This window comes from Balaenoptera acutorostrata, chromosome 1 (assembly GCF_949987535.1).
Source record: "Balaenoptera acutorostrata chromosome 1, mBalAcu1.1, whole genome shotgun sequence".
Lineage (NCBI taxonomy): Eukaryota > Metazoa > Chordata > Mammalia > Artiodactyla > Balaenopteridae > Balaenoptera > Balaenoptera acutorostrata.
In genome coordinates this window covers 131,380,850-131,404,544 of record NC_080064.1, presented here as the reverse complement: position 1 = coordinate 131,404,544, position 23,695 = coordinate 131,380,850, and the positions used below count along the sequence as shown (strand labels likewise).

Genomic DNA, 23,695 nt, shown 5'->3' with positions numbered 1-23,695 from the left:
GCAGCAGCCTTAGTGTCTCCTGCCCACCTCTGGGGTCTGCACTGATCACCGCGGCTCATGCCCGCCTCTGGAGTTCGTTTAGGCGGCGCTCTGAATCCCCTCTCCTTGCGCGCCGCGAAACAAAGAGGGAAGAAAAAGTCTCTTGCCTCTTTGGCAGCTGCAGACTTTTTCCCAGACTCCCTCCCGGCTAGCACCAAAGCCCGAGCCTCGGCTCCCAGCCCCGCCTGCCCCGGCGGATGAGCAGACAAGCCTCTCGGGCTGGTGAGTGCTACTCGGCACCGATCCTCCATGCGGGAGTCTCTCCGCTTTGCCCTCCGCACCCCTGTGGCTGCACTCTCCTCCGTGGCTCCGAAGCTTCCCCCCTCTGCCACCCGCAGTCTCTGCCCACGAAGGGGCTTCCTAGTGTGTGGAAACCTTTCCTCCTTCACAGCTCCCTCCCACTGGTGCAGGTCCCATCCCTATTCTTTTGTCTCTGTCATTTCTTTTTTCTTTTGCCATACCCAAGTACATGGGGATTTTCTTGCCTTTTGGGAGGTCTGACGTCTTCTGCCAGCATTCAGTGGGTGTTCTGTAGGAGCAGTTCCACGTGTAGATGTATTTCTAATGTATCTGTGGGAAGGAAGGTGATCTCCACGTCTTACTCTTCTGCCATCTTGCCCAGACCTCCATCACTTTAAATATGTCCTACCACTCCCTTCTGGCTTGCAGAGTTTCTGCTGAAAGATCAGTTGTTAACCTTATGGGGATTCCCTTGTATGTTATTTGTTGTTTTTCCCTTGCTGCTTTTAATGTTTTTTCTTTTTACTTAATTTTTGATAGTTTGATTAATATGTGTCTTGGTGTGTTTCTCCTCGGATGTATCCTGTATGGGACTCTCTGTGCTTCTTGGACTTGGTTGACTATTTCCTTTCCCATATTAGGGAAGTTTTCAACTATAATCTCTTCAAATATTTTCTCAGTCCCTTTCTTTTTCTCTTCTTCTACTGGGACCCCTATAATTTGAATGTTGGTGCATTTTATGTTGTCCCAGAGGTCTCTGAGACTGTCCTCAATTCTTTTCATTCTTTATTGTTTATTTTCCTCTGTGGTAGTTATTTCCACTATTTTGTCTTCTAGGTCTCTTATCCCTTTTTCTGTGTCAGTTATTCTGCTATTGATTCCTTCTAGAGAATTTTTAATTTAGTTTATTGTGTTATTCATCATTGTTTGTTTGCACTTTAGTTCTTCTAGGTCCTTGTTAAACGTTTCTTGTATTTTCTCCATTCTATTTCCAAGATTTGGGATTATCTTTGCTGTGATTACTCTGAATTCTTTTTCAGGTAGACTACCTATTTCCTCTTCATTTGTTTGGTCTGGTGGGTTTTTCCTTGTTCCTTCATCTGCTGTGTATTTCTCTGTCTTCTCATTTTGCTTAACTTACTGTGTTTGGGGTCTCCTTTTCGCAGGCTGCTGGTTTGTAGTTCCTGTTGTTTTTGGTGTTTGCCCCCAGTGGGTAAGTTTTGTTCAGTGGGTTTTGTAGGCTTCCTGGTCGAGGGTACTGGTGCCTGTGTTCTGGTGGATGAGGCTGGATCTTGTCTTTCTGGTGGGCAGGTCCACTTCTGGTGGTGTGTTTTGGGGTGTCTGTGAACTTAGTATGATTTTAGGCAGCCTCTCTGCTAATGGGTGGGTTTGTGTTCCTGTCTTGCTAGTTGTTTGGCATGAGGTGTCCAGCCCTGGAGCTTGCTGGTCATTGAGTGGAGCTGGGTCTTAGCATTGAGACAGAGATCTCTGGGAGAGCTCTCGCCCATTGATATTATGTGGGGCTGGGAGGTCTCTGGTGGATAATGTCCTGAATTCAGCTCTCCCACCTCAGAGGCTCAGGCCTGACAGCCGGCCAGAGCACCAAGACCCTGTCAGCCACATGGCTGGAGAAGGTGGGCTATGAGTTGGGTGTCAGCCATTGCCCTGTTGTAGCTCTGTCCCAGCTGTCTCCAAATGTCACCCAGATACGTTGGGTTATTCTACCATTCCTCAGAACTTGTACATGCCAGTCTAGGATTTGTAGATGTCCTCCTGATACTCTTCATTGAAATACCTTGCATTCATGGTGGTGAGAGATATGCTAATAGTGTTGGTTCTCTTCAGTTCAGAGACTGGGACAGTCTGAGCCTTCATGTGGCCAAGTCAGGAACAGCAGGCCAACGGTCCCAAAGTGATAACATGTCAGATTCCAAGAAGGCTTTCTGCAGTGCCTGAGCAGTATTCCCAAGCAGCCGCTCTCCTCAGCTGCAGCACTCTGACCGGGGAACACAGTGGGACCCTCAAACAAGATTTTCTGTCGGCCCTAGAGCCTGAATGCCCACCCAGGCAAGGAGGTGAGGAGAGCGTCTCCCAGCCCCATCTCACCAGAAGAGCGGGCACCTTCATATTTTTTAAGAAATCAAGTAGTTCTGATTTACCTGAAGCACCCAGTGTGCCCCTTCCAATCCTATGCCTTACCTCCTTACTCAGAAATTGCCTTTTCTGAAATAGTATTCTGAAATTCTTTTTCATTTCATCTTTTTATTTATTTATATGTATGTGTATTTTTACCACATGCATCTGTGTTTATAAACAATATGTGATTTTAGTGTGCATTTTTAAACTTTATATAAATAGTGTCATATATCCTTCTGCAACTTTTAGTTTTTCTTCTCAAAGTTATGTTTCTGAGAGGTCCCCAAGTAGATATGTGTAGCCATTTCTCATTTATTCATTTTTTATTTCTGAATAATATTCCATTGTATGAATATATCACAGTTTGTTTATTCTCTCTTCGATGGACATTTTATTTGTTTCCAATATTTTATTATTGCAAACCATGCTATAATGAACATTTCTGTTCACATCTTTCTGTGCACATGTGTGAGTTTCTCTAGCTGTCCAGGATTGCTAGCCTTATTTTACCTCTGAGTAACTGAGTGACACTAAGCAAATAAATATGTGGCTCTAAGAAATAGTTTTCAGATGTCTTCAATTTGTAGATGACCTGGCTATCTTACTTTCAGGAATGCTGCCTTTTTATAACTAGAATAACATTTTGAGATATTTTCCAGGAACTCCAGAGTGTCCGGAACTAATTTATTGAAAGTGATATTTAGTGTACTCATTTACTACAATATTCAATTAATTAGGTATTATCCAAAGGGCACAAGATGCTATAAAACTATATATTATAATATTCAAATGTCCAGTATGGGAGAATAAGAATGTATGCTCATGGAAAACAGTAAGTCAATGAGTTGCAAGGATCTTGAAATGCATGTGATATTGAAGGAAGGAAGAATGGAAAGGGAGGAGAAAGGGGGAGGAGGTATTAGGTTGGGCTGAGTTGCAGTTAACAAATAGACCTTGTCATGTAATGGACTGACAGAATAAAACTTTATTTCCCCACCATATAACACTCCAGAATGTTTCCAGTTCAGCGAGAGTTGCAACGTTGCTCCCTGAAGTCACTTTTCCAAGTCCCAGGTTGACTGTTGCTTTACCATCCTTAAAATGTGGTTCCCAATGTTGATCAGAGGCTGTCATATCAGGCAGCCAGAGGGAAGAAGAGCAAGGGAAAGCATAGATGGGAGCTATGAGCCAGGACTGAAGTTGTCAAATACCGCTTCTCTCATTCCATTGTCTGAAAATTAGTCACAAGACCACACCTTACTGCAAGGGATGCTGGGGAATGAGACTTACCCATGTGCACAGAAAGAAGAGTAAATGGACTTTGTTGAAATGCTAGCTGTCTCTGCTACAAGAATGAGGAAAGGAATTGGTATGATTTTAACTGAAGTATTTGCAGCAAACATTTGCCAACATTAGTGAGAAGAAAGAGTTAATACCAATTGAGATGGAAAGCAATTTATAGTCAAAAATGTTTCTCTCTCTTTCCTTGCTCGGGACAACCTGCTTGTGTTATTTTTATCTGCCTACATTTCATTTCCTTCTCTTTCATCTGGTAACAACAGGTCCCCAATACTCAATCCACATAGTTTTGGCAAGGATGCCCCTAGGAAAAGAGACTAGAGCTTCGTATTAGTCAGAGCCCCACCCCCCCTCAAAAAAAAGCACAGATGGAGGTAATGGCTGACATGCAGGTAGTTTATTTGGAGAATGATCCAGGGAGCAGGATTGAGGGGCTTAAGGAATAAAAAGGAAAAAAGGGAAACCAACACAAGGATCCATTATCAAGGTGGCCACCACTGCTATGGGGACTGATGTCCAGTAATTGTATGCCTGAAAATGAAAGTGGGGAGCATTTATACATTGGTTTAGTTGATGTTCTGTCTACAAGACTTTGGAAATATGCTGGGGACTGAGTGTTTCAGTAATGACTAGAGGTAGAAGTGAGGACAAGAGGAGTTCACTGGTGCTCAGGTGGTGCCTGAAAAAGGCAGACACCCCTGGTCTGGAGGCTCAGTACACCTCCACCCCCAGGGCACAATGATTGGGTCATGAGTGTGCATAAACCAAGCCAGGACATTAAAGTCCTCTCCCAGGATATTTATAACAAGAGCTGGTTTCTCAGATCTTTCTGCTAAAGCTGAAGGGATGTAAGTCTGCCTCTGCCAGCAGCCACTTTCCTTACTCCATGGAGAAAATTTGCCTGCAGAGATGAGAGACAGAGGGTTCTGGTGATGTCAGGCCTCTTCCGGTAGCTGAGCTTCTCAGAGCTACCCTGATTCCCATGGCTCCTCTTTTCTTCCTCTGGCCAACCTCCCATCCATCTAATAAACACCCTAATTATACTGCCTCAACCTAATTTCGGTTGGGTTTCTGCCACTTGCAACAGAAATGTACCTAACAATATAGAAATGGGTAAGTAAAAGAGGAGTGTCATTTATTATAGGCCCTCACATCTAGAACTCCATGACCTGAGGTATTCTGTGCAACCAGGAGGATCTCAACCCATTGCCAGATCTCCAAGACTCCCGAGGGTCAGACCATAGCAAACTCTGTGAACTGTAACAGAAATTTCCCCTTTTTAAGCAAAGTCAGAAAGTTTGAAACACAGTGGAAAGTACATGGGCTTAAGAGGAGCTAAAGCAATAACTGAAATCTCCCTTCTCAGCCCCTTCTCAAAGCTCTCTGCTGTTCTCTCTCCCCATAGACCTGATGTAAGGTATCAAACCCCAACCCATGTAAATCACAATAAATTGGGATGTTGGTTGATAGGGGGCAGATTAGCTCTGTTCAAAACTCTCCTGTCACCCTGTCCCAAGGAAGATTTGAAAGAAGCCTTCAAGTTGAAGTCCTACAGATGCACAGAATTCTGAGTCCTATTTCTAAGAGAAAAAAAAAAAGTGGGGTCAGGATGGGTTCAGATTCAAAATTTATGACTCAAAAAGCTTTCTGGCACTGATTTCTAGTTAATGGAGTCTCCAGAAATTAAATCAAAAGGCAGCCAAGCCAGGTCTCTCATCCATGGGGATGCTAGAGCCATACCCAGGCAAGAGTACAAATGAAGGTCAGCATATTTACATCCACACACTTATATTATAAATCAGGGTAACAAACCGCTAAACAATTATGTTCCACTCTCCTCCATTAATGAATCCCTCCATAATGACCAGAAAAACCAGGTTCACATCCAGAATTCTCAGACTGTTTGCTTTGTAATTTCTTTCACAACATGGCAGTGTAGGGAAGGGCCAGGACCTAGCCCCCAGCCTGTGGCCTACCCACTTCCCTTCTCACCTCAGTCCCATCCCACATCAAAAGTAGACATGCGCACACAGGTGGCAACTGCAGCACACATATCCTAGGACAATCTACATACCCCATCCCCCAAAAACAGTGGTCCCAGGAAAAGAGGCCTATGGAAACCCTGAAAGCAGGTTCCAGATCATTCTGACAGGAAATTCCAAATCCCAAGTGCCTGAAGGATGGTCTACAATGAGTGGTGCAGATTCCAGGTGGGCACATCCATCTGGCCCCATAGACTATTTGCACAGTCAGAGGACTGCTAATGAGACCCAAAGCAGGGTGTGTGGACTTTGCCAGGTCTAAGGGTATGGGCCTCATTCCAGTGTCTGGGATCCCAAGGGCTACTCTGGCTCCAGCAGTATTTCTCTGGGTTCAGTGGGCAACCCTAGTGTCCTTTAAGTAAAGCTCTTTGTAATTTGAACTAGTGCGATAAGTTTCTGCCACCGAAAGGATCCTTAATTTTTATTTATTTACTTATTTATTCATTTATTTATTTATTTATTTATTTATGGCTGTGTTGGGTCTTTGTTTCTGTGCGAGGGCTTTCTTTAGTTGCGGCAAGCGGGGCCACTCCTCATCGTGGTGCGCGGGTCTCTCACTATCGCGGCCTGTCTTGTTGCGGAGCACAGGCTCCAGACACGCAGGCTCAGTAGCTGTGACTCACGGACCCAGCTGCTCTGCGGCATGTGGGATCTTCCCAGACCAGGGCTCGAACCCGTGTCCCCTGCATTGGCAGGCAGATTCTCAACCACTGTGCCACCAGGGAAGCCCCAGGATCCTTATTAATACACTTTCAATGTCAAAAGTCTCAAGCAAGTGGTCTATAGCCACTGCTTCCATTTTTTTAAAGCGCTTCTTCTTACCATAACTTGCCAAAATGTACCTTCTTCTTTCAGCACTCTAGTACACTGTACTCTAGAAAATCACTAACCCAATGGCCTTTTCCCCACCCCCAGTTAGCTGGTCTGCTCTACAGCATTTGAGTATATTAAGCATTCCCTTCTTTTTGAAAACTTCTCTTTCCTTAACTCTGGGATAACAAACAAGCTGACCTCTCTCCTATTTCTCAAAAATCTCCTTGTAAATTGCTTTCAGTAACTCTCTCCCTAATTGGAGATGTTCTTCAAAGTCCTGTCTTTCTCCCTGGGCTAAACTACTTCCAACAGCCACTTATTAAAATATTTATTTGAGTCACAATGACACTTTCTCTTCTCGAAGAACTTATTCACATTTGTACCTCAAGGTGTCACCTCCTTAAAGATGAATCCCAAACTTCTATCATCCTTGACCTTGGTTCCAAGCCCTACTTCTTCACTTACTGGACACTTATATTTCAGTTTTTTGTTTTGTATTTTTGACCATGCCACTCAGCATGTGGTATCTTAGTTCCCTGAGTAGGGACCAAACCCATGCCCCCTGCAGTGAAAGCGTAGAGTCTTAACCGCTGGACTGCCAAGGAAGTCCCTACGTTTCAGTTTTCAAATGGTACTATATAATACATCTAAAACTGCAATTATCTTCTCCTGTAATTGGGTCTTTCCCATTTTTGTTGATTTTTGTCAGTTTTGTCAGTGATTCATCCCCCTAGTCCCCAGGTTTCAAATCAGGGTTGTCTTTGACTCCATTCTCTTTCTCCCATCATAAAATCCTATTGATTCTTTCCTTGCAAGATATTTCTTATTCATCCTTTGTTTTTTGTTCCCCTTCTCTCTGTTTTGCTTCCAGTTTCTGTTCTGCGCTAGTTTACCTTTATTCTTTTACCACAACAATCCTGCTAAAGAAGTATTTTTTGCATGGCATTTTTTTTTCCTGCTTTATAACTTTCAGTGAATCTCTATGGCCTGAGGAAAAGTCCACACTCCTTTGTCTGACACATAACACCTTGCAAGATGAAGACTCAACTTCAATCTTCAGTGTTTTCTTCTACTCTGCTTGAAAATAAACTCTCCATCCCATCTAGGCCCATCTTGCCGTGCTCCTGGAACAAATTCCTTATTCCCGTATCCCTGCCTTCTTCCTTTCTTCTGCATACCATTCCCCCTACCTGAAAGTCATCACTTTCCCTTCTCCTGCCCAAATCCTTGCTGATGAAACTCAAGTCCCAGTTCCTCTGTGAAACCCTCTCCCATTCCAGTTCACAGTGTTTTCTTGCTTCCTCTTCTGAACTCCCATCTGCTCTGTTTCTTTGACACATTAATTTATTGTCTTGAACTACTGCATAAATTTGTTCATGCTGTAGTTGCCTTTTAAATCAGATTTTAATTTGTATGAAAAAACTCGATTCCTATTTAGTTTTTCTATCACACCTCCACCAGTTACCACACACAATGCTATAACAATAGGTGCTTAAGAAATTTTACTTTGTTACTTCTTTTTTCTAAAAGAAAAGGCTGTGCTTTATATAAAATCTGTTTTGTCTAATGATATCTGTTATTGTGGTTACTAAAGATGTGGATGAAAAATAGCAAAACTCTCCTAAAAGATCCACTTTACACTTATCCATTATACTAAAAAAGTCCCCTCTTTCTCCCACCATTTGTCTTTGTTTGTGAGGACAATAGATTATTTCCCTTTTTTAGAAAATATTATTACACTCTGATAAAAGTTCTCTTGTTCATAAATCCCTCTTACCTTCACTCTTTTCTGAGTGCAATCTTAGATCTTAGCAGATGTGTTTTTGAAGGTCAAAGAGAAAAGAACCAGCAGACTCAGCAAACATAGTAGTATCCTTCTTTCTTTTTATTGAAAAGGAATCATTTCTATTCTAGCGCAAACAATGTATATTTTACATCATAAAGCAAGATATAATTTACATATTACATTTCTTATGAGATCTTTATACCCTAAATGTCATTCCCTTTTTTATCCGGTCACTTCTTCCTGCTTGATTTAACCTGCCAAGTACCCTACAAATCAGCGCCTTGTTTGGGGGGGGGGACTGGGGACACAGACAGATAGTTTGTATGTATTCATCTGTTATCTGGGTATAGATGATAAGGAACAGGGATATGCCTTTGAATTTTGTGTCCCTGAGGCCCTCTGTTGACACCTGGTTTAGGAGCCAGAAGGCTACTCCTCCAAATCACATATCAAACTTCTATATTTTTAATCAATAATGAATGAACAAAATTGAGTGCTTGTACCCTGTGTACATTTCTCCATCAGATGCTTACATAATAGATGTCTGTGGTATTGATTCACTAGCAATAAAAGCTCCTGTGGCAGACAGCACTGGTTACTCTATGATATTTCTGGACAGCACTTGCCCAGGTGTTGGGTAAAATTGCCTAATTTCATCCAGCACTGGGGTTATGGGTTCAGGCTTTTCTCTTCATCACTGGAAATGAATGTCAGGATGCAAGTTTCAAATGACCTTGTTTTACATGATCCTCTATCTCTTTACTCCCTCTTCTAAGATTTCCCCCTTTTTAGCAAAATCTTTTCACGTATGATGTCTCTTCCCTGCACTATATAACACAAATCCTCTTTTAGCTGTTCTCCCCAAACTCCAAAAGTTCACCAATTTCTTGGACTGCACTCATTTCACAAAGAATGTTTTAATCTGTTAGGATACACTGTTCCTTTGAAACTTGATAATCTGCAGCAGCTAGTGGGACAAAAGAATTAGTTGAAGAATACTTTAGGAAGCAAATAATGTGTGTTGTTCAGCCAGCCTACACAAACCATTCAGTAAGAAATGTTTTAATAGTATGTTAAAAGAAGAGGGAATCAACTGATGAAAGCAAAATGCATAAGATGTGCTTCCTTCTTAATAAAAGAAGTTCAGAATCAACATAGGAAATACATTTTCAGATTGGTGGCTGTTTGACTGAAAAAATACCACCATTAGCTTAATCTGATACACCAGGGAAAATAACAAATCTGTACTGAAAGTGCATCTTAAATCCCAAATCCTTGCCTGTCACTCAGAGTTGGCATATTTGGCCAAAATCAATCTAAACCTTTTCAAATTACTGATAAAAATTATTAGAAATCCAAGTTGGTCAGGATGAAAACATAAGTCAAAGATATGTCTATTCTGTGTGTCTTAAATTATTCTTTGGTCAAATGATGTGATTTTTTGAGAGGTCTGCAAATATAAACCTATTTCTCATTTCCAAATACAAGGTTATAAGTATTTACAGCAAGGTAGCATTTCCTTGCTAGAAAACAAGGCTTCTGGGTACAGCAGCCTTCTATTAACATGGTATACTTTTATATTCCCTTTCCTCCCATGGCTACAAAGCGCTGGACATACAGAGAATACAGGAAAGAATGAAGAAGCAAATGATTAGAGCCTCACAACACCCCTGTGAGGTAGGTAAGTATTGTTAAACCCATTTTACAAAAAAGGTAAACCAAGGCACAGCATGGTAACATGGTTTGGTCAAGTTTACCTGACAAGTTACAAAAGCATGGGTGGAAACAAAGAGAAAGAAACAAAGAAAAGGTCAGTCCTGGCTCCCAGCCCTAGACACCAAACTTTATTTCAATATATTAGAAGATAAAAATAGCCCACAATTGCCTTTTAAATTTTTAGAATTTAGATAAACCTTTAAGTATTCTGAAATCTGAAAGATACATCTTTAAAGATGTATCTTTCAGATTTCTGTTGAGTGGAAAAAGGACAGATGACTAAATGGCTTTCCCTCTTCTAAGTGTAATTCCCGTGATAGATCAGAATGTATCAGCATTCCACCAGAGTTCAGGTGCCAAACTCAAGGACATTTTCATAGCCTCAAATAGTTTCTAATTTATTTAAAACCCTAATGTGAAAATTAGACCTGTTTTCAAACAGCTGCCCTATCAATTGCTCTGTGGCCGTAATGAGAATTTTGTGTAGCGAAAGAAAGGAAATGAGATCCCTAATAAAAAGTCTTATCACTGTAGAAATAAAGACACTGGTGATGGTGTGAAATTTGCTCTTTGTAGTGTTTGAGAAACTGCAAACTCAAGCTTGCAAGAATATTTTATATATATATAATATATAAATATATACAGTATATATATGAGTGTGCATCTGACTACCCTTAAGGCACCAAAGAGATATAGGCCATGCCTTTCACAACTTAGTCTTTGTTTTCCTAGAGAAATGTCTCTCCCTCTCTCAAGTGAAAAATATGTCTTCTATCAAATAGCGTTATGACAGCAAATCATTCAAGAAACAACAAATATCTTTAACTTAGGATGGCTGATTGATTGGATAGGGGTGAAGGGTGGTAGTGATGGTAATATTATCCTCTATAGTTTAGAGCTTAAATCTAGAGCTTAGATCTAGAACTTAGAGCTTAGAATTAGCCAGACATAGCCAATCACACTGGATCAGACAGGCCAGTGACCAGATGTTGTATACAATTGCTTCTTCTTTCCAGTAGCTGATGGTACAAGCTTACCATGACCAACAGAGATGGAGACAATGAGAAAGGGAATTATGTCTGGCACAGATTCTTCAGAAAGACTTTGGCTTTTCAGAAGTTCCTAGAGCTTCTGTACAGAGAACTAGGAAGAAGGATAGTGTAAGACACTGAGGTTCAAACAGGTCAATGAGGAGACTATAGGCAATTATTCTGAATATATATACATATATGGTTTCTTTGGCTGCTGTAGATTCTTTTAAAACCCATACAATCATGGGGGTGGGTGGGCTGAACTTAACTGAAGAAGCTCAGAGTATATCAAGCAAAGCATATGAATAGAAGGAAAAACAAAATTAACACACACAGAAACAAGTGGTGGTGGTATCCCAGAGGGAGGAGGAACATTTGTTAACTAATTTTCATTTTGCTCCTCTCCTGCTTTTCTCTGCCATGGTCCCAATAGTTTAGTTCTGTGTTTGTTTGTTTGTTTGTTTGTTTGTTTTTATTTTTTTCCAGCAGATGTAGAAATGACAGAGCAGGATAGGTGTCTTATGGTTTTTGATTTCTTCTTAGGCCTGTTTAATTATTTTTTTCCTCAGTTGACTGTTGGCACCTGGTTCCTCTGTAAACTATATTCCTTGGCCTTCAGTCTCAGGTTGGCAATGCTGTTGGCCATGTTGATGCCCTGTGCAGGGCTATTGTTGGCACATGTGGCAGAATAAGTAGCCATGGCGCTGTAGGGACAAAGGAGAGAGCAGGGAGAATAACAGGCATTAGTTTCATAAAGCTGCAAGTCTGTGCCCCAGATGGGTACAAGTCTCAGGATGGGGGCAGGCAGGGGCAGGTGGGTTGGACTACAGGACCTCTGAGGTCCCTTACAGCCCCAGATTCCATTAGTCTAAGGCCCTTGGAAAAGGGTGGCAGTGTTTTGAAGGGCAGGGAAAAGTAGTGGAGCGTGGAGCAAGACGAGGGGAAAAGTATTTTCTGTGTTGGATACAGTGAGTAATGATTTATTTCTGGGATGAGAGAAGAAAGCTGCTTATGGTGGATAACAGGTGTTTCATCAGTTGACCAGTTAAAACAGTGTTTAATCTTGTCCTGACTACATCACCAGCTTGTGGGAGTGAGGAGGAAGAGAAGGAGGCATTTGAAAAGAAACTAAGGGGCATTTTTCATTCCTCATTCTAGGTAGCTGACATTAATCCTAATATTTTAGATACTCACTGAATACCATATTAAATAGTGTACTTGGAGAACCAGTTAAATAATCTAAGATGACTTCTCTGCCTTTGTTGATCCACTGGTTGATAGTACCAAGCACTGCCAAATCAAGAGGTTTCCATTCCAATTGACCTTGATTTTATAACTTACTCAAAAGTACTTGAGCAGCTTACACTGTCTTTTGGGTCAGTCTTATTTTGGAAATGTTTAAATCTCTTAGATAAACTAGCAAATGCTCCAGTTTCAGTATTCCTGACCTCAGAGGTAACTGTTTCTGACTGTTCTTATTGCTGAGAAAAACCCAAAGTTGTTTTTCATTGTCAGAGACTGTAATTAAGACCTGGGAATACCACTGGGCAGAAATTTGTAATTGGTGGTTTTCTGTTAATTGTATCCATGAATTTCTTTTAAAGGAAAAGTAAAGGTTTCTTAGACTTGGATGCAAATTTTCCATTACTTGATACTAAACAGCTATAAGGGAACTCATTTTAATTAAATGAAAATGTTCCTAGTTGTTTCTAAGATTAGCAAAATACCTTTCAACTGAGGGCTGGAATGAGATAGACTTATAAATGGAATGACATGTGCTCTTCTGGTGCCTGCATTCCTAGGCAATTTTGTCAGCCACACAGGAGTTTGTGGTTCTGGGGATCAAGTGACAGACCAGAAAGAAAAAACTAAAGCTACTCTACAAATAGAGAGACTGTATCATTAATACTTATTTGGGACACCACATAGTCAAGATTTACAGTCAAGACTTATAGTCAAGACTCACAAGAGCTTATTTCAGCTCAGTTACTAGCAATTAACCCAGGAAAATTGGGTTAAAAAGTATAATTAGGTCTTCCCAGAAATATAATCCTTAATTTAAGACCCTTATAACACTGGTATGTGTGCGAGTGTGAGTGTCTATGGTTGTGTCCTATGGCAGGGGAAAGACTCAGAAGGGTTCCAAAATAACCCTACACTCTTCTGTTTCATTGCTGTGTGTTTCACTCTTACTCATTTCTGGGTACATGATCTTAACTGTCTACACAAAGTTAGATTTATCTATAGCACCCTGTACTTTTCCTTTTAGGACTTATTTTAATTCCTCATACTATAAACCCCATAGATGAGATACCACATCTGCCTTGTTCACCACTGTGTCCCCAGGTAGAACTAACACCATATCTAGCACGTATTTGGCATTCAAGAAGGTATTTAATGAATAGATAAGTAACTGACAAATATCTTGATATTGTATGATTAAACTGATTCCTGCTCAATATCAGTGATCTCTGTCATCCTGCTGTGAGTAATGATTTCTAAAAATATTTTACCAACATGCTTTTATTTTAAGGAACCAGTCCTTCCCGTTAATTTTGCTATCTTAATCGAATGTGCAAAATCAAAAGGGACATGACAAAAGCAAGACTGATGTTTGCATATTCTTAATCCACCATAACTAGCTTTTAACAGTAAAAAATGAACAAATATTGGTGCAGGTTAGACTTATAGAATAGACTGTTACTTCTACTACTGTCTACCAAAAGACAAAGACAGAAAGAGCCCCAATTCATGTAGGTTTCAATTAGCAGTGAGATAAATAATCAGAACAACCTGTTAAAATGGGACAGGTTTTTTTCTTTGTTACAATACACCAAGAAGTCTCATTTATTTTCAAAACCCATATACATATTATCATTTAAGTTCTGTATGAATTACATGCTTCCATTCAAGACCCTACCAGAAATATATGCAAATCCATAAATCCCATACTCAATAAATTTCTAGGATATACTGAAATCTAAGATTTCAAAGAAATAAAAGATCTAAGTAGCTAAGAAAAAAGATAATTGGATTTGGGAAATGTACCTAAATTATAGATTATGACATCAACCAAATCAGCCTTTCTCAGCCAGATTTCTGTGAGAGAATTCAGTCCTAAAGATGGTACATAGTACAATTTTAAATGCATAGGAGAGAAGCTGAGATTTTGAGTTATCTGTATTAATTAAGTACTGAGAATAAAATTAAATGGCTTCTGAAAACAGGAGGCTAAAACTTCATGAGAGAGCAGAAAGAAAAAAAAATTCTCTGATGGCAAACTGTAGATTGTCATGGAGTATTGTGCTTTTACGTATTTGGCCCAATTTCTTGGGGGATATGTTTTCCATCCTTTGAGATTCTGGACAAGCAAAGTCCTATTTAATAGAGATTCTCTCTTTTTGTGATGATCAAAGGTGTGGTCACTTTTCTTAGCAGACAAAGGGAATTAGAACCATGGAGAATTAGTTTACTGAAGATGATGTTCCTGTTTTCTAGAAATGTCTACTGTATTTGTGATTTCAATTTTATCTATTATATAACCATTTTGCTGCAGTTACTTCATAATTTGCTAGTATCATCTGGTTTTCTAGTCTGAAGACTTAGTATGGTAACACATATCTTGGAAATACTGAGATTCTCTAACACAGGCCAGATGTTAATATCCCAGACGAGGTGAATGTTGATCCACTTCCGATCTCAAAACCAAATTAATGAAATTAGAGTTATATTTTACGCAGGAGATTGGATTTTCACTGAGACAGTTTTCCTTAAATAGCAACCTGTGTTTGCAGAGTTGAGAACAGCACCCTTGTCTAATTGTACTGTGGTGCTGTTCTAAGGACACCACTGTGTTAGTGAGACCATGACAATGACTTATATGTAGCTCTCAAGTTAGAGGGATGCGAGAATAAAAAAGCAGTTGATATTAATGAATGAGTTTTGCAATATCCTATACGCTTGATAAGTGATAAGGTTTTCACTCTATAAACGTTTAGGAAAGCTATAAACTTTCAAAAATCGGTCTAACTTATTTCAGCATCGCATAGCCATAAGAAATAGGATAAAAGAACAGAGACCATCTTAATTCACAGCCTCTAAACAAACATTTAGAGTACGTAACTTTATAGGCGGAGACTAAAGTGATATTGTGTGCACACACTAAAGAAAACGAGTATGTTTTCCCTCCAGTAGTTTGACATGAATCTAGTTTCTCAACTTAAACTAAAACTGCCATTTAGGCAAGTAGGGACCAGTCCTTTGACATACCAGTAATAAGCAAGACGTGTTACAGGTCAGAAAAGACAAAATTAATCCAAGAGCAGCTTAGTCATGCTTTAAAAAGGCATTAGAAGTATGATGGAGAGGACCCACTTCCAAAAGTGACAACAGATGCAAGAGAGCCTTGAGTGGCTGTCAGTCTGAAAGATTGTTCATGACCACCTGTTTTCCATGTCGCCAAAACTTCTAAAGCTCTGTGTTAGGAAAAGAACGAGAACCCTGAAATGTTTTCTCACAAGACAGAAACCAATGAGGTTAATAAGCTGTTTTCAACCAAATTAATGGGGCCATTCGCACCATGTAAAATGACCTCTCCTTCCTAAACAGTATTAAGCTTCCTGGGCTAAAAAGATGAGGTTGAAACTAGGTCGTTTATTAAGCACATGATAACACCAAGAGCCTGCTTTCCAACACGTAGAGATCCTGTCCATTGGTCTTGCCTTCTGCTTATTCCTCTAACAGGATGCAGACATGACATGAGTACTAAGACTGGGCTTATAGGGTTTGGCCAAAGCAATATTTCTATTTAGTTTTGAAGAATGTAAAGTTCTCTGTGTCTGTGACCAAGAAACGGCATTGCCGTGTACAGGGCATTGAGGAATTAGAGATGAAAAAGAAATACTTGTATCCCATCTGTTGATTCAGCAAATCTGCTCTGGGACTTGCACAGAGCTGACACATTTAAGTAAGCTTGAAATTTTTCTCTCTCCTTATTTGGAGATTCCTAACAGATGGAACCCAGCCACAGAGAGCAGAATGCTAACCACCAGCAGGGTTAGAGTTTTGTTTTCACTGGGGACAAATCATTTTTGATAATTTCAAACTACCTTGAGAGGTTGTCGTGAGGGATAACGTGTTAAAATGACTGCCAAACACCAAGGAAGTATGGAAAATACTATACATGGTATGGTTTTAAAGCCAGGAAACTTATGAACGTCTCCCCCTCTGCTTTCTAATCACCCAGAGTGCAAATCCCACAAATCACGAAACAATTGAGGAGAGCTGGGGGAAAAATACTACCTGACTCAGTTTTCAACTCTAACTTTGTTTTCTATTTGGCCCTTTTGGACAAATGATGACAAGCTATGGAAAATTTCACCCCAAAGACAGATCTGTCAGCCCAAGAAGTCTATGTGTCTTCCTGAGATCCTAAGGCTTCCCGGCTTGGGATTTTTTGAAAGGCTGTAGAGCTTGAGGTTTTCATGACTCTTGTCTGTGACGTGTAGAGGTTGGAGATCATCTGTTTGGTTTGTTCTTTTGCCAATGCAAGAGCAGCAGAGGTATACTCGCTTCATCTAAGAAAATTCAATATGAGTTTTCCTAGGGAAAATTTACTTTTAAAGGGGGGACCGGATAAATTCTTTTGGAAGTGATCTTTTGTGATTTAAATAATCATTTCCAACTTCTGTTTTTAAAACTCAGAAGTTGATATTTTTAAACGTACATTTAGCTCTTAAAGTGGACACATTTGGGCCATATTTCATTACTAAGCCTTCAGTTTGCACTGCATGTTCAGTGATGCTTCCACCATTTTAAACTTTTCTTTCTAGAAATGTTTTATATATGAAGACTTGCATCTTTCTGTTGTCTCAATGATTTTTGTTTCTCTTTTTGAAATGCACATTGCTTAACCGTAGGTTCCAAATGCCCCTGTGTGATATATAATAGGGAAACTAGCTCAAGCTTAGATACAAGGTTACATAAGAGATTCATGACCCAACTGGCCTGAAGAACAACAAGAGCCAGGACAAGAACATAGTTCTTCTGACCTCTGTCCCATCTCCTCTAAAACCTCACTATTCAAAGTATGTACCAAGTGTCAACAGCATGGGCATCACATGGGAGCATGTTAGAGGTACATTTCCCAGGTCCTGCCCCAGACTTACTGAATCTCATTCTGCATCGTACCATGATTCCAGGTGATTCATACGCCCAGTAATCTTTGCAGAGCCCTGCTCTAGGCTATCAGACTACCCTTAACTCTGTGGACGTCTTTTCTTGCAGCTTTGGTTTCCAATGGTGTTCCCCACTTGAGGACCTCACTGCTTTCATTTCTAGGACTGTTAAGCCCCACTTTCTTGAATATACTTAATTCCCATTTAAACCCTACCCCCAGCAGCCGCCCTCTTCCCCCTCTGACAAGTTACCTTTTCAGTGTCTTCCGTTAGAATCCGTTATGAAGCCCCTCGTGTAAACAACATCTTGGGAGGGACGAGGATCTATTTTTGAAAGTGTGAAAGGGAGAAATGAGCCAAATGCGTTCAGCAGATGTCAGGCAGCACCGTGACCACGATCAAATGAGGGGAGGAGGAGGAGAAGGTGGGGGGAGGGAAATTGTGGATAAGGATCGCTGGCCTCTCTTTCACTTGTCATTAGTTTTCTTTGAAGCCCAGCCCTCCCTCTGGAAATGGCACTCCAGACCAACACTGCAGAGCCAGGCCATTCTTTATCTATCTTTCATAGGAAGGGATGTCTCTGCAGAAAGGTTTCTCGACTACTTCATCTAAAACAACAGTCAAAAGTCCAGGACTTGGTAAATCACTGCTACCCGAGAGGCAAAGCAGTACAAGATAATGAGTCTTAATAACTCTAGTGCTTGTGTGTGCTTTCATTTGCATAAGGAAACAGTTCTGAGCTAAGCAGTGAGCATGTGTGCCAAAGACAAGCTTCTTTCAACTGTCTAGGGGTAGATAAAGAAGACACCTGCCAGGACAGTAGTGTCCTGTTAAGGAATGCTTTGTTCCTTCTGGTGACTCAGTTGCCTACCTGATATCATCACCTCTAACACCCTCGAGGGAATGAAGGAGGTCAGGACATGCTATAAATAGAGTGAACCATAAGTCTCAGTTTGCCAGGGACAATCCCAGTTTACGCCTGTTGTCCTAGTGTCATTATTAATAGCACTCCCCTTTTACTTCAAAAGTGTCCCAGTTTGGATGATAAATTTTACAGCCACCAATCTAGATATAAAAGATACCCGGAAAAAAATATGTTGGCTGTTTCCCATCCCATAATTCCGACCATATGCACACTATCTGCTTTGAGTCTTGGTTTCCTCCTCTCTTCTTCCACAGTTTGCTGTGGAAGTGAGCAAACTGTCCTCTCTGGCTAAACTGTCTGCTCCACTGTCCCTGGGTTGCATGACCAAGCTGCCTCTCTCATCCCAGGGGTTGCCCGCACACCCCAGAATGTGGACCTCAGTCACAGGCATGCTTCACAGATCTGAGACAAACCCTGAATCAAACAGGCGTGTTTACGTAGTTTCCTAGTCTTCTACTATTTACTATTTTTAATATCGTGTAAGATTTAATTTGAATGAAAATATGGTTATGTGGCCTAATACTTTGGACAGAAACAGGGATCATGAGCCCTGGCTCTAATTCTGCTTGCTGAAGGCTTAAACTTGGGCAAGTGTTCGGTCTGTTCTTTGGAACCAGATCAAGGACAGAGCTGCCACACAGGAGCATCCAAGGATTAACCAAGAGAAATGCCTTTTAATGAATGTCACATGTGAGATAACTAATTTGACATAATAGCACCAACAGAAATAGCAAGTTAATTTTCCATAACACAAAAGGTCTATCATTTCCTTTGCTTTTCATCACTTGGTTTTCTTTTATATTTCCTTAACAAGACTTATATTTTCCTACCAAGCTTCAAAATGTGAAATCATAACGTATTTTGGTTCTAAACATAGCAGAAAAATCTCCAAGAAACAAAATAGCTTTGTGCCACTTTTAGAAATTAATCAAAATATAAACACTTCAGTCAACATTGGGTCAAAAAACATTACTATTGATTAAATTACTGCTTAAACCATCATTTTTCTACTTAAATCTGGAGATTAATTTATGCTTCATACAGAATATGAACAATCAGATTCTATGAAATTTTTAATTAATTATTTTTTACAAACTCTGTGTCTAAGAGAGAAATGATATAAAAGTATACCATGAATTGAGTAAGAAGTACTAGGTTATATGATTTTTAAGTGAAAGGAGCAGAATACAAAATAGTATTTATACTAAGTCTATACTATATAAAATACTGAACCCTAATTGCAAAAATAAACACTAATTATCTCAAGATGGTGGAATTATGAGTGTTTTTTTTAAAGTGTATCTAGTATTTCTACATAATCATTCAAATTAAAATAGAACACTTCCCCAAATAGCACACATAAATTGCATAATAATTTCAGTTAGATGCCCATATACATAGTATGTATAATGCAGGCACAGGATTTGAACTTCTGCTGAGGCCCAGGTAATCTAGCCATTAATTCAGGGAAGATTTCATCCCCACTCATGCAGTGTACTGCCCTCCGCCTCTCACTGGTAAGGACCACGTGACAGCCATCTGGGTTATTACAGCTGGTATGAAAACTTCCTCACTAGGATCCAGGAAGAAAAAGGAGCTGAACTTCCTGGTTGTGACCAAATTCAAACCAGAGACCTTGAAACATCAAGCTCTGATCCACATCCATTTCCCAAGCCATTTAATGAGGCTATGAACTATCAATATTTATCTGAAAAACAAAGCAGTCTTCCACTTATTTAAAATATTAAAGAATATATGATTTCACGATGGTCTTCAAAATATGTTTTTAGTAAATCCTATGGGAGAGGAGTCTACATTTTAAATAGGACACACAGATATGACTAATCTTTTGAAATCAGCAAAGCATACTATGTCTGAGAGCAACAGAAGTTTCCAGTTTCCTATGCATAGAGTCTCCATGTACTAAGACCAAAGCAATTCAGGCTAATTTCACAATGGGGAATTTAAAAGAAATTTCCAAATGCATTTATGGTGTTTCTTTCAAGGAACTGATTTGGAACAGAGAGAATATTTAGGTGAGGTTTTTTGCTTTGATTAGAGTGATCAACTTTTGAAAGTATTTGCATTTCACTAATGTTGCATTTCACATCAGTAGCTCAGCATCAACTGGGAGATAATCTTATAATTAGTTTAAAACCTCTCTTTAAACTTTTAATTAACCTTAGCAATAAAAAGGTAAACAGAAGCATAATAAATGAATTTGTAAATACTTCTTCCTCCACTGCAATCAGCCAGAGAACACATAGCCTTGATCTGGTTTCTAAGAATACTCAGGTTTAGGTTCAAATAAAGACACTTTAGACTGATGACAATGCATTAGGCACATGTTTCTCAGCTTCCCTCTGGCATTAATCTGTATTTTCTGGACAGCATAATAAATGGAGGTTAAAAGCCTTTCCAAGCCATTGAAATAATACTCTGTTATTTGCTTCCTTAATATTTTTCACCTTTTAAATATAAAAATTTAGTGTAAATTATACATTGTTTTTTATATATTTTTTTTTAAAAAAACACACAAACTAACCCCTCAAAGAACTTCAGATAAGTAGACAAGAATTAGCAATAGAGTAGGAAGGCATCTTGGATCATAAGGCATCCCCACCTACTAACAAAGAACTATGGCCATGAAAGTTATCTGAATGATCTTGGGTTTTTTCCCCTTCTCTCTCTCTCTCTCTCTCTGTCTCTCTCCTTCTTTTTTTCCTTCCTTACTTCTTTTCTTTTCATTCAAAATCAGTTTTATTGTGAAGTTTGCCTTTGGTCCTACACTTAGAGCCTTACATGTTAAATTCCTACTTGCGCATAATCAAACCAATCTATCAGATTTGGAAATGGAGTGAAGTTTTGTTCCAGAATGATTACAAGAGGGACTCTGGGCATAGCTTAATGATCTTTTCTTTTAGATTCTTCCCCATCTTTGAAACCTCTGCAAGAGTTCCTGAGTCCAAGAGGAGATTGCTGATGGCCTGCCCCTCTCTCTTCTGCCCCAAACCCTGCTCCTGGGGCAACTAGTAATCTCCTGTGAAAATCTGGGGATGTCAGCAAGTTGAATGTCTCTGAAGAGGTTAACCCAGTAAGAAATGTCAGCCAGCTGCACAAGCAGCTTTAAACGTGACCAACCGCTGAGAAACGTGTGGAAGTGGAGCAAGGGAGAGTGGGCCAGTCATTCACCTGTACGGAGAGGCCGTCCCCCAGGAGAGATAATCAGTGGGTCTCGGAGCAGGACGAGGTACGATGGGCTGCTCCACAGCAGTCACATCTCCTGAGTAGGATTTGAGGAGGGAAGCGTTTTTATTGGCCAGCATGGCTCTCTCATTCCTGCGGAATTTGGCTCTTCGGTTCTGAAACCACACCTGGAAGATTGTCGGGAGGAGAGAAGAGCATGAGGAGGGAGAGAAGAAACAAAGAAGAGGTTCCATGAATCAAGTCCTGGTTGATTTTTACCTTGCAATACCTTCCCAAGGAAGATACAGGCTAAGTATGGAATTCTTCCCAGAACAACAGAAAACATGCCATAATCCTTCCCTGGTGGGCCATGTTCCAGGGCTATTAAGGACAAAGACTATTAGAACAGGACCATGAGGTACTTCCAATAATCAAGCCACCAGAGATGGGATCCATGACTAACCCATGTGACAGCAAAATATGGATTATAATCCCTGTTGTAATTGTAATAAAAAAAAAGAAAAATCCCGTTAGACTTCTGCACAGATACAATGGCATTTTAAAAGTTTTTTTCAAAATTCTTCAAAAGGCAAAAACTTCAACTGCTTTCATAATACTTATTGGCTATGTAAAGAAAATTCTCCATCTTCCCAAAAGTAGACCCTGCGACAAGGATTTAAGGAGCAAATAGTTTATCTGGGAGGTGCAAGGAATATCAGTAAGAGACGGAGGAAGTGACAGAAGAAAAGCAACCTCTAACTGTGCTACTGAACCAGCTTCCTCTGTGGGAACCCAGTCCTTAAGGGACTCTAAGGACGAATGCAGGGCACACACCTCCCGCCGGAGGGGTGAGAGAATTGTGCATTTGTACACTGGCTCCTGTCAGTCATTGATTATAAATGTTCCAACACTTCTGGCATGTCTCCTGAAGTTCTAGAAAGAAACTTGTGAAACAGAAATGCAGATACTGAAAATTGGAAGTTGGCTGGAGTATATTTAATTGTAGGGTTCCAAGGAAATGGGCAGTACTGATATCATCGACTACAGCTAATAATAAACCTACCACTTATTAAGTGCTATTAGGGCTAGGAACTTATATAAGCACGTTACCTACATTATTTCTAGTTATCATGACAATTCCACAATTAGGTATTATTATTTCTATTTCAGAGTTGAGGAAACCGTTTCAATGAAATTAAGTAATCTGTTGAAGTTCTCACAAGTAATAAATGGCTGAGTTTTTGAGCTTAAGAACATCTGACTCATGATACTACAACTCTTCCAGACTGTCGTGGTATTTTATTCATTCATTTACTCATTCAAGAAGTCTCTGGCGATTGCGTTCTAGACCCTGGCCTAAATACCGGGAATGGAGAGGTGAGACTTATTCTCTGCTCATAAGCAGCTCACAATCTATTAAAAGAAGATAGACATGTAAATTTGAAAAATTACAAGAATTTTAAGTGCAATTATGGAAAAGCATGACAAGGTGTGGGAGAAAGAAATCCTATGGTGAGGAGTGGGACAATTTCACAGTTCTAGTTGGTAACATTCACATAAAATACCACGTGATTGGTGCCCCATGGAAGACCAGGGTGCAAATCAGTAGAGGCAGAATCTTTTCTGGCTTCACTTCTTTTGTTTCTAATGTGTCCTTCATATTGCTATTAGAGTTATCATTTTAAATGCAAATATAATTGTATTAGGGCTTCGCTTTAGCTTTATATCATCCTCTGACTCTATATCACCCACAGATTAAAATCAAAATGTCTTACCATAGAACAAAGACTGTTCAAGAATTAGCTCATCGTCCACCAAGTCAGCCACATCCTGTATCTCTTGAATCTCATGCACTGGCCCTTCATCATTTCCAATCCTACCTGGGCTTAAGACTCCCAAATATATTTGGTTATTCTCCCACCTACGTGTATTCACACTGAATGTTCTCTCTGCCTGCGATATTCTTCCCTTTTGTCCACATGCCAAAGACATGTTTCTTTAAGATTTAACTTTAATATCACCTTCTTTGTGAAATGTTGTAGTGGAAAGAACATAACTTTAAAGTCTAACAGAGTTGGATAAAAACACTGGCTCCATGACTTTAAAGGTTTGTCCTTGGATAGTTATTTAATTTCTCCGATCCTTTGTCTCCCAGTCAAATGAAGATAATTATACCTACTCACAGGTTGTTGTGAGACTTGGCTCAGAATGGCTGCTTAATGTTCATGTATTCTCTTTTTCCCTAGGCAGATTTAATCATTCCCTCCTCTGGTCTATCACTAATTCTTGAACATTCCTTTACTGTA

At 39.9% G+C, this 23,695-nt stretch overlaps 1 protein-coding gene across 2 annotated transcripts in view; it reads right to left on the bottom strand.

Moving 5' to 3' along the window:
• Positions 1 to 8,431: 8,431 nt before the first annotated feature.
• Positions 8,432 to 23,695, bottom strand: part of PRRX1 (paired related homeobox 1) — a 72,385-nt gene continuing 57,121 nt past the window's right edge. The window contains exons 3-5 of one of the 2 annotated variants that reach the window (XM_007172513.3): positions 21,396 to 21,577; positions 17,531 to 17,602; positions 11,667 to 11,806 (exon numbers count right to left, since the gene is read on the bottom strand). In XM_007172513.3, the coding sequence (XP_007172575.1) occupies positions 17,548 to 17,602; positions 21,396 to 21,577 (237 nt within the window). In that variant the 3' untranslated portion in view covers positions 11,667 to 11,806; positions 17,531 to 17,547. Of the gene's footprint in view, positions 11,807 to 17,530; positions 17,603 to 21,395; positions 21,578 to 23,695 lie in introns of both variants that reach the window. The other variant, XM_007172512.2, reaches the window with a different exon arrangement.